Source organism: Drosophila albomicans, chromosome 2R (genome assembly GCF_009650485.2).
Source record: "Drosophila albomicans strain 15112-1751.03 chromosome 2R, ASM965048v2, whole genome shotgun sequence".
Classification (NCBI taxonomy): domain Eukaryota; kingdom Metazoa; phylum Arthropoda; class Insecta; order Diptera; family Drosophilidae; genus Drosophila; species Drosophila albomicans.
In genome coordinates this window covers 18,889,937-18,901,333 of record NC_047631.2, presented here as the reverse complement: position 1 = coordinate 18,901,333, position 11,397 = coordinate 18,889,937, and the positions used below count along the sequence as shown (strand labels likewise).

General features: G+C 39.4%; 1 protein-coding gene across 4 annotated transcripts; it reads left to right on the top strand.

Moving 5' to 3' along the window:
* The first annotated feature begins 5,950 nt into the window (after positions 1 to 5,950).
* Positions 5,951 to 11,021, top strand: LOC117573811 (protein TRC8 homolog). 4 transcript variants are annotated; one of them, XM_034257223.2, is made up of 8 exons: positions 5,951 to 6,152; positions 7,026 to 7,494; positions 7,556 to 8,126; positions 8,182 to 8,722; positions 8,786 to 8,960; positions 9,214 to 9,410; positions 9,469 to 9,669; positions 10,158 to 11,021. In XM_034257223.2, the coding sequence occupies exons 1-8, from the start codon at positions 6,105 to 6,107 to the stop codon at positions 10,518 to 10,520; spliced, it is 2,565 nt and encodes an 854-aa protein (XP_034113114.2). In that variant the 5' UTR covers positions 5,951 to 6,104; the 3' UTR covers positions 10,521 to 11,021. The 4 variants fall into 4 exon arrangements, with proteins under 4 accessions (XP_034113114.2, XP_034113117.2, XP_034113115.2 ...); XM_034257226.2 differs by having other exon boundaries at positions 5,953 to 6,152; positions 6,339 to 7,494; XM_034257224.2 differs by having other exon boundaries at positions 5,954 to 6,152; positions 9,229 to 9,410.
* Positions 11,022 to 11,397: the final 376 nt, after the last annotated feature.

Genomic DNA, 11,397 nt, shown 5'->3' with positions numbered 1-11,397 from the left:
GGAAAGAGAGCACCAGAGAGAGAGAGAGAGGCAAACAAAACGGGCTTAGACAACGTTGGAACACAGCTCCATCATCGATATTATGTCGAGAGGCAGACGATTAATGATTGCCAAGGTGAAGATCTCATCGGCAGGCAGTAGATATATGTAGAAGTATGTTTGTATCGCTGACTTTTTGTCTCAGTGCTCAATGTCAGTCATGTAGTCAGTTCGTCAGTCAGTCTGTCAGCCTCAGTCTCTCCTCTCTTTCTGTCTCTCTCGCTCTCTCTGGCTCGGTCCGACACTTGGTATTTATGCCAATTAGTATGAAATTTCTTACGTGCCTTCAGACAGCAGCAGCAGAGCGACTTCAACTTCAACTCCAACTCCGAGCTTCAACTCATGCTCCAAGCTGCAAGCAGCTTCCGCTAAAACTGGTCCAGTTCCATTTCACGATTTCACCCTAATACGATAACTCCTGCTGCTTACCCACTTCCCCCTTCCTCAGTCTCCTACCACATCTCACCCATCGCCGCATTGTCTCCTTGGTCAAAGTGGCCTTAGCGCCATTTTTGTCGCGCTTTGTCGCTTCGTCGCTTTAACTTTAACTTCAACTTCAACTCTGCTCTTGGCTTTGTTCGCGTATTTGGCTTTGGCGCTTCTGTCTTGGCCTAATCAGCGTGGCCAAATCACTTTAGCGTTAACAAAAATTATATGTTTCTCGTATTTCATTTGCTGCTGTTGTGTGTTTTCATTTCGCTGCATTTGGGCCTCACAGTTTATACACTCTAATTAAATTCTCGCAAAAGCACAAATTTTCTTAAATTTTTCAATCTTAACTAAGATTTCTTGGCATTTTCTACTTAATTGTTTGGCTCAGATCTTTAAATTTATATGATTTTTTCTTTATTATAATATTTTAAATGATTGATCTTCAAATTATATACGCATAAAATACTTTTTTATTTTAATAGATATTTGAAAAGTTCTCAATTATACAAATTTTAATTATTTTCACTAACTACCTCTTCATTATTAACAGATTTGTGGGCTATTTTATGAAGTTATAAAATTTACAATTGATTTCTAATGTTTAAAAATAAATCAAATACATATCATTAACATTTTTTAAACAAAGCAACACTTGCATAATTTCAGCGTTTCTATATTATTATATATATATTAAAAATTTAATCTCTTCCTAAATACATTATTTTAATAATTCAAACAAATTCTAAAAGTAAATTAGTTATATATTTTTAAAAATAAATATTTCTAGCTAGTTATGAAGAAAAATGTTTAGCAAATTTAAATTAGTTAATATTATGCTTATATAAATTTTCGTAAATTACAAATTAAGTTACATTGATAATATTTTCTAAAACATTGAATTTTAGGATAAGTATTGTAAGAATTAAAATATCAAGCAAATAAATAGAAAAAGAAAAGTATTGTGTACATTTTTGTAAATTCAATTACAAAAATTCGATAAATTTGTTTTATATCAGTTTTAATATTTTAAATTTAAATAAATCGCCATACTAACAAAATATGTATTACTTAAATATAAAAAGAAGTCGAGTCGAAGCAGCCAGTATTCTTTTTACTGTAGATTTAATATATTAAATAAAAATTAAACAAACAGAAACTTGCTTTTTCTTTTTGCAGTGTACACGAATTCGTTGTACACTTTCGTATTGATGCAATCGACAAATTTCCAACAATTATCCGCCTAGCAAGTGCATCAAACTCTCTCCCACTTGCACTCCTTCTCACTCACTCTCTCTCTCACACTCTTTCTCTCTCTCTCTCTCTCTCTCTGCCACTTGCTGTTTCTTGCCTCGTTAGGCGACGGTGGCGGCGGCTTCAATAATTGAGCAATTATTCATTCAAATGGATTGCCAATTTCGCTGACCAACCTACTCTCGAGTCGAGTATCGAGTATCGAGAGTTGAAGCCAGGAGTCTGTAGAGGTAGAAGTAGGTTTGGCCCCCAATGCCAAAGCCAATTTAGCCAACATTGCATCGAAGCACACCGCAGAGCATCACAGAGCATCCCATCGCATCGCATCGTATCGAAGTGCAATTGCGATTGCAATTATAAAACAATCACTTGTCCGGCTAGGCGGCTCCCGGTCGCCACCTTAACAGCTGCCCATTATTTTGGGGCGGCGGCCACGCAAATTGTGCTTACTTAATAAGTCGTACAACCTGCTAATGTGAGCAATTTACCAAAAGGAACGCGCTCTGCTGCATTGTGGTGGCTACCGTGACTGCCACTTTACCTGGCACTGCATCCTGGCCTGACCATGCCATCGATCGGGTCGATCGACGTCTGTTGGAGTCTGAGTCTGACTCTGAGTTCGAGTCTGCGGGCCGTCTTCGCGCATGCGCAAATGCGATTGCAATCAGCAGCAGAGGAGACAGTAGCCAAAGAAGACACAGTGGAGTGGAGTGGAGTAAAGCAATCGCTCGCTCGAGTGTGTGAGTGCGCACAATAAAAAGGTGCGAGCTTAAAGAATTTATGGGGCAGCTTGCAGGAGACGTCGATAAGCATTGCGGCTTCGGCAGCTCGAAACAAAGTCGCTTGGACAGCGCACCTAATTATTATAAATAAACCAATCGAACAATAAAGATCTGCTGGCCAACTTTCCACGAACTCCTCCTGCCTCGGTGCCCAGTTAGTTGGCCATAAGAACTTAATCGCAAATGAGATTCAGAACTCGGAAACTGGAACTCAGACTCAGGCAGAGTCTTGCAGACTTCGCAACGCCATCGATAACACAATCGATGATGATGAGAGCAAACGGCAATTGGCCCCAAAAAGCCAAAAAAGCTCTGGGCTTTAGCCTAACAAGCGCTTGCCACGGTGACGAGCAGCCACAGCCTCAGCCTCAGCCGCAACCCTGCTGCTGGATTAATCGCTGACATGGTCCACAGCAAGGATGTTCCCCTTCCCCTCTCCACCGCATCCTTCCCGACTGTCGCATTTCAGATAACGCGCTGACGTAGTTAAACATATTGTAATTGCTGGGCTGCCGTTTTGGCCAAAAGCAAAACGGGTTTCAGCCTGCAGCCTGCTCATTGTTTACCCTGCTTGTATCTCTGGCTTAGCATCAGATTACCACTCTACTATACAAAAGAGAGGCAACAGCCTCTTGCCAACTTTAAGCCAATAAGTGGAAGAAGGCGTCGCGATCTTGTCGTCGTCCTCCTTGCCTCTTTTTGTTTTTTGTTTTTGGCCTTTGATTTTTGTGGATCAACTGTGGCTTTGCACAGTAGCCGTTCGATAATTTGCTACGGCATTCCAAGTGTATGTCTCCTTATCCCGCATGTCAATCAATCTCCTAATTATTCTCTGAATGCAAAAGATAATTGGCGTTTTGGGCGCGTTGATCGAGGTTCGTCGCGGATATCAATTTCAATATAAAATATAAGAACCAGACCAACAGAACCTCGTTTGACAGTTTTGTGGCAATTATGACAAACAATAGGACTCTGTGGAGGCAAGTTTGCTGTGGCAGGTTGCATCATCAGTGGCAGCGCTTAATCAACACAACTAAAATCCAATTAAGTCCATAAAGAGCAACGAATGGAAACCAGCTCAATAACAAATCATCTTGCATTGGGTCGAAGCATTTATGCCCTTCTAGTTCAACTTGAAATGCCAAACTTAACAAATGATTTAACTTTAATCACAGTCCCCAGAATGATGTCGCCTGCAAATCGATACAGTTTTCATTTGGTTTTTTGTGGTAGCATATAGAAAGTCTTGCTTGGCAAGTTAACTCAACACTCTTTGTAATTTAGCCATCATTTGTATACCCTAGCATAGAGTATAATAATTTTGTGATGAGTTAAGTAACTATTAATTCTAAACTTCAAAAGTTTTAAAAAATCCAGATAATTGCATTATTCAAAGCATCTACTATACAAATAACAATATAATATAAATATAACAATGCATAAAAAATTCTTTAAAAATATTTAACTGTATTTCATTCACATTTAAAGCAAACAAAACTATACAATATAAAGGAAGACATATTAGCAACAAGACTAAAACTAATTTTAATGTCTATAAATATTTACAGAAATTACAATTTGTGTGCATCTATTAAAAAATTTTCCGAGAAATTTTAAGAGACAAATTGTTAAAAAAAAACACTCATAATTAAAAGTATAAATTTTTTGCAGAAGAATATAATAGAAAACTAAGATTATTTTTTTATAATATTATATATATAGGAAAACAATTTATATTTAGAATGATACAAATTTAAAAATAAGAAGAAAATATTTTCACAATTTTGTTACAACTTTGTTGACTTAGTATTTTTAAGGTATTGAAGACTTAACATTAAACACATTCCATATTATTTTATTTATATAAAATTGGCAGTCCATTCTTCATGAATCATTACTTAAAAAAATACTTAAGTTAAATTACTATTGAAGTAATGAAAACTTCAAGTTAATCTTGTATCTTTCAATTTTAAGTTAAGAACGGTAAATTCTAAATAAATGACATCTAAAATACAAATGTACAATAAATAAATGATGTTGCCAGTCGCCTACTAATTAAACTAGCTAATACACCTTGATCGAGGGCAGAGTATGAAACAGAAGCTGCAGCAGGCATCGACAGTGTGAGCGGCAGCTAATTCATTTGGCGTCCCAGCAGGTTGCCAGTCGTCGGGCTATCTATGAGTGGTAATCATGCTGAGAACGCGTTTGCACTCGTTGCACATTCACAAGCATTCACATACACTCACAAGCACTCACTAGCACTCACCTTCACATTCGCATTCACTTGGTCCTGGCAATTCGGCGAAGTGCAGTCGGTGGATCGCAGCACATAGCTTTAAGTGTAATGAAATCACACATAGACAGGTCCATAGATAGTGTAGAGGTGGAAGGAAAAGGTAAGGGGGAAATGGTTGGGTTATAGGGGGCTGCACGATCGACACTTTATACGTTACTGTTCGGCTGTTGTGTAAAACGATTGGCGCGTTAATCAACGTACAAATTTCCTACTTATATGGCTTGCGAATTAAATCGTTCCCTCGAGATCGCTGGCTGTCCCGCTGCTCCATTGGCTGGCTGCTTAGTTGCCTAGCTGCCTAGCTGCCTAGCTACCTTGTTGCCTTGCTGCCTGACAGCTGGCGATTAGAACTGGAGCGATAAATTATACAATTGCCATGCGTGAGAGCTGAGCTGAGTTGCATTGGCCAGTTTCGTGGCAGAAGGCAGAAGGCAGAACAGGTCCCCAGCTCATCGGCTCAGACAATTACACTGATTATATTAAATATATGAGGCCCATATATGGGCCACAGACTCATGGGAGTGTTAACTGTTTGCCTTCATTGGCATAACGCATTGTTATTATACTATATAGAACATATGTAATTTGATGCAATTTGCTGCCCCGCAAAGTATGCAACACACAAAGCACAACTCAACTATGCAAATCACCGCAACTTGAGTTGAGTTACCTGGAATGAAATTAAAGTTCTCGTTCTTGTTGTGTGGAAGTATGCAGCTCTTTGTGACCCGAAGTACTTCGAAGCAAGCTACAAAAAAAAATCAATTAAGTTAGACGCTAAACAATTGCGCATAATTATGCACAACGCAACCAACTGCATTGCCTCAATTTGTGCATTTGCATAGGAAAAACAACAACAGCGACATGAACGGGCACAATTAAGGTACAAAGTGGCAAATGTTAACGACCTCCAAGTAAGCATAGAAATTTCTGCAGCTAGAGCGGAGCCCCTTTGAACATACACAAAAGTTATCAATAGGTTAAACTTATTCAATATACACATTTGTTGTGGCGCACAGCAATGTTGACAAAGAATGTCGTTGGGTTAAAGCAATAATCCAAAATGTATTTTACGGCGAGTCACAAAGAATGTGCGCCTAAACGAAAACAAATTGCGCACTAAAAATCGATGTGGAAAAGTTTTTTAGTAGGCTGTATATATATTTAACTCTAAATTGTTTGAACATTTTTTTATTACAAATTTTTAGTACCCCGCAGAACAAAACCTTTGAAATAGCGTATGTGCTTGTTTCATTGCTATTGACGTTAACGATTTTGAATCAGTATTGTGTGCGCGCCAAATGAAGCAGGTAGGCGGTTGTCAGCTCTGGCAACACCATTTCAGTGTGGTAAGTCGTTCGAAACAATATGCAATGCAAGCGATAGTATCGAATGTTTCCTAGTGCGGTATATTTTGTTTATTTTGTAGTATCATATTTCAATTGTCAATGTTAATTGGGACTACGCTTGTATTAAAATTACAATGTTAAGGCAAATTTAAAATGTAATGTTAAAAAATTAATTTTAAAATATAGCATGCGACCAAGTAACCAATTTGCGGATTTAGTATATTTCAAATAGTTTCTAGAAAATTAGTATATTTTTAAACACGAGCTGCGGTCACGCTGATGAAACGCTCGCGAAACCCACGGAGGAAGCAAAAAAGCAGAAGAAAAAGAAAAACAAAAACCCCAAATCGAACGAATTGTGAAAAAGTTAAAACGCTCGCATAAAAATCGCTAGAACAATAACAAGCCTAATTTGCAGGCAGTCTGCGTTCGATCCAAATTCCAAACCCATCGACTATTAAGTGTAAAAACGAACTGAAACTCAAATTGAAATTAAACCCTCGAGTGTTACCGTCACCACCATCAACCAACCAAACAGCAGCACCTGCCGCCCTCCCTACACCTCGGCCCCCGTTCCAATTTTAATATATATTTTTGACGCACAGCCACACACAAGCGAACGAACAAAACGAAAGAAAGACAGCAATAACACTTGTACACGATTCTTTTTCGCCTTGCGAAATCTAAGAGACGAAGGCCAACCGATTAAAAGCAACCAAAACACAACACAAATACAAATGCGTGAGGCGCTTAAAAAACAAAAACGTTGATGTAGAATATTTGTGGCAATTTCGCAAAGTCACGCCGCGTCAGCTTATAGTAAACAGTTAATAATACTAAAGAGACGGCTTAACAATGTCCATACGGACGCAGGTGCTCGGTTTTGTGGATGTCATGATGCGTGTGCCGCCCATCATAGTGATCGATGAGATACTCAAGATTGGTATGGGGCTGCCAACTCGTATGTATCCAGACAAAGTTGCAACCACAACAACAACGACTACGACGACACCTGCAGCAAGTCAACAGGATGTCAGCAACATCTCAGCAGCAGCGGCAACCACAACATCAGACACATTTGGCTCCATCAAAGCATTCTTTGGGCTGGCCAGTGAGGAGGCTACGACTGCTGCTGCAGCTGCTGTCTCAGCCATATCCACCTCCATTAGCAACAGCAGCCAAGAGATTCTCGAACAATCCATTGAGAATGCAACGAAAGCGGCGCATACACACGGCATGCTGAGCAACAACTTTAATACGCTAATGGATGAACTGGCACACGATGGCGTGCTAGCGGATATACTAAGCATAACAACGATCAAGTTTATCATCTGCTTGCTAGGTATGTTACTGGGGCATTCAACCGTTCACTGCTTATCAGTTTTGTACTTTCAACTTTGCAGGTTTCTGTAGCGCCGCTTGCATTTTTATGCTATGGACGCGTCACTTGGTCATGGTATACATGTTTCTCACCTCGCTGGGACTCACATTTCTTTCGTACTGGTCGAGTGTTAGCGCTTTGGCGCTGATGGAGAACAGTCCATGCATAGTTGAGGATTTAATGTCAATGAATACCACTAGATTATTGGATTCGGGTGGCGTCATAATGTCACTGGCTCCACATATCATAGCACAATGGTTCATGGGCATGCTCTTTGCCTACATCCATTTGGGACCACGCTTTGCGCTGCTGCAGAAAATGATGCCCATTATCTTTACTAGTCCAATTCTGTTTGCCATGTTGCCGCTACCGCCGTACATTGTTGAGAAGTTGCCCGTGCTGGCGGGTTTAACGCCCATTCTATTGACCAAATTCACATTAGTCCAAAGTGCCATGGAAGCCAGTCGAACGGTATACAATGGCTATCAGTATGCCATGAACTTTGTCTCGAACTTTGGTCTGTCGGCGCTCATTGAGAACGAGTGGCAGCGACTTAATGTGCCCAACGTGCTGCGACTCTTCTGGACCATCAGGTAGGTGAATGCTCCAATACTTTCTCAACTAGTCTTAACTATATATTTTTTGCAGAATCATGCAAGGCAGCTATGCTTTGATCACAGCTGAGACAGATGTGCCTTTGCAGTTCTTCCCGGCTGTCGAAAAACTACTCGTCGATGGTTGTGAAACTCTGACCGCTGTGCTAGGCATGACTGGTGTCATCTCCATGATCTGCCACTACATTGGACGCGGCTTTCAATGGTATCTGCTGACCTACGACAACGATGAAGAGAAGTCCCTGGGTACCGTTTCAGCTGTGCTCTTCTACATCTTGGCATTGCAAACGGGTCTCACTTCGCTGTCGCCCGATAAGCGTTTCGTGCGCTTGTGTCGCAATCTTTGTCTGCTTGTGACAGCTTTACTACACTTCCTACACAACATTGTGTCGCCCATCCTAATGTCGTTGAGTGCGGCACGCAATCCTTCACGCAAGCGTCATGTGCGCGCCTTGTCGGTGTGCGCCTTTCTGATTTGCATGCCAGTCAGTTTGCTTTACTATCTGTGGTCACAGCATTCGCCGTCCACTTGGCTGCTGGCGGTGACTGCCTTCTCCGTCGAGGTCATAGTCAAGGTAGATGCTACTGATATGACAATATACTTTACATATATATTATTAACAAAATACTCTTTACAGGTACTTGTTTCACTTGCAACTTATACGCTGTTTTTGCTAGACGCGCGTCGACAATTCTTCTGGGAGAAATTGGATGATTATTTGTATTATGTGCGTGCCTTTGGCAATTCAGTAGAGTTCTGTTTCGGCATACTGCTCTTTATCAATGGTGCTTGGATTTTGATCTTTGAATCGGGTAAGTTGTTCTGTACTGTCGTATGTCTTTGTCTGGCTGTCATCGGCGTCAAATTACATCAACACCACATACTTGCAACTTTTAACGTAACGAGTAACGAAATGATTTCATTTAATTTATCATATTCATATGATCGAATATACATTTGTATATCGTACCTAGTTGTGTGCTTTTGTCCAGCTTTTTTGTTCCGTGTGTGCATGTAATTTTATGATTTGGTTGATTTTGTGTATCGATAACTATAACTTGATAGCTCAAAATGCTACAGGCGGCGCCATCAGAGCGATCATGATGTGCATTCATGCCTACTTCAACATCTGGTGCGAGGCCCGCGCCGGCTGGTCCGTCTTCATGAAGCGTCGCTCGGCTGTCCACAAGATTTCCGCGCTACCTGAAGCCACTCCTGCTCAGCTACAAGCCTTTGACGATGTCTGCGCCATCTGCTATCAGGTAAGATCTGCTTGCTCTTCATTTAATTGTGGTTTAACTTCTTATCGCTTCCTCTCAGGAAATGTACTCCGCCAAGATAACCCGTTGTCGGCACTTCTTCCACGGCGTCTGCCTGCGCAAGTGGCTCTATGTCCAGGATCGCTGTCCGCTGTGCCACGAAATCATGATGTACACCGACAAGCCGGAGGATAACTCCCAAGAAGCGGATCCGGCGGCTGCAACGCAAGCCGAGCAGCCAATTCGCATATATCCCCGCGACGTAAGTAAAACTAATAACGATTGTAATTTTGTTTTAGTATTATAAATTTAATATTTTTATTATTTTTATATTTAAACAAAACTTTGTATCTTCATTTCTTAATAATAATTTTTATTTTTTTAATTTAACATCATTTTATTTTGTAAATTGACTTATTATTTTATTTATCAAGTTTCAACATTGGATTGTTTTGATTTTTTTTAAATTTTATAATCTAATTTGATTTATTTAATTTGTATTTTGAATTTATTTCATTACACTATTGATTTCATTTAAATCAATATTTTAATTTTACTTTTATCATTTATGTTGCATCTTAATACAGTTTTAATGTATTTAAATTTGTTTTTAATCATTAATTTTCTTATCACTTTATTAGTTTATTTAATGCCCTTAACATTTTATTATTACATTATTGTTTTATTTTAATTTATGAATCATTTATATATATAATGTGATTATTAAATGTATTTTTGCACTTTCAATAGGATGGAAATAATGCTGGTTCGGCGCGTCGGACGCCTGAACGTGCAGCCACCGCCGAAGATGCAGCAGACGATGCCACAACATCAACGAATGCTGCCACAGGCACGGTGCACAGTGAACGTGTGCCTGCCACATCGGCGAGTGAAGCGGCAGCACTTGCCGCGGAGGCGAGAGCCGCGGCTGCTGCCAGCAGCAGCAACAGCAGCCATAGCAATGCCAACAGCAACAGCAGCAGCAGTAACGTTAGTTACATGAGTGGATCAGGACAACCGCCGCCATCGACAGCAACATCGGCGGCCGCGGTGGCCACAGCGGCGGCAAGCAACACGACGCACATATTTCGGTTGTCACAGGAACAGCAGTGAACTGTACCGTTAAGTCTATTCTTAATCATACCACATTTTACTGTTCTATGTGTTAGTGTACTTATGTAAAAAAAAAAAAAACTAACAAAAAATGAAACAAAAGCAAAAAGTCGAAACCTAATCGAAACTTTGATCTGCTTTTTGAACGTTTCGATGAAGCTTATTCCTATACACCTAAACACACACACACACACACCCCATACACATATGACTCTTGATCCTCATTTGCACACACATTACACATAAATCCAAAGGCGCTTCAAGATGTTTGGCTTATAAACCCACACACAATAAGTTAAATTATATATCATGCATATAAGTACGTACATATTATAATATGACCGTGCCGATCGAAACGAGAATTCAATCAGAGATCTTTGTAAATTAAGTTTATGGTAACAAGTTGACCCAAAAATGTTGAAAATGGCTAGTTTTAAGTTTACAGTGAAATGGTGTTAAAAAAAAAACAAAAACAAAAATCAAACAAAAAAAGAATATATATTGCGGTGAAGTCTGAAAATGATTTAATCAAGTACCAAGTAAAAACAAAAAAAAAACTAGTTAACAAATCGCGAAATTATTTTGTAATGTACAAGAAATTGAAGTTAGCAAATTTTTGTTTTCTTATTACTTATTTAATTTAATTTAATTGAACGAAAGAAACAAAAGCGGATAAAATACAGAAAAAATAGCATACAAATATGTAAGCAAAACAATTAATTCATCTTTTGCGATCTTTACGAGTATTTTGACTAGACAACAATATTTATGGAACTTATTTGAACCACCATCCTCGGTGCGCAGCGAGTTCTTAGGATATTTTGGATTCGTTTGCGGGGAAAACAAGCGATAGATCAAACAACTTATAAGGCAGCTA

Excerpts from the sequence above, each read along its gene's own strand:
- LOC117573811 (XM_034257223.2), top strand. The coding sequence starts at position 6,105 with ATGAAGCAGGTAGGCGGTTGTCAGCTCTGGCAACACCATTTCAGTGTG. Across the intron at positions 6,153-7,025 it reads GGCAACACCATTTCAGTGTG|GTGCTCGGTTTTGTGGATGT; the intron begins GTAAGTCGTTCG and ends ATACGGACGCAG. Across the intron at positions 8,723-8,785 it reads CCGTCGAGGTCATAGTCAAG|GTACTTGTTTCACTTGCAAC; the intron begins GTAGATGCTACT and ends TACTCTTTACAG.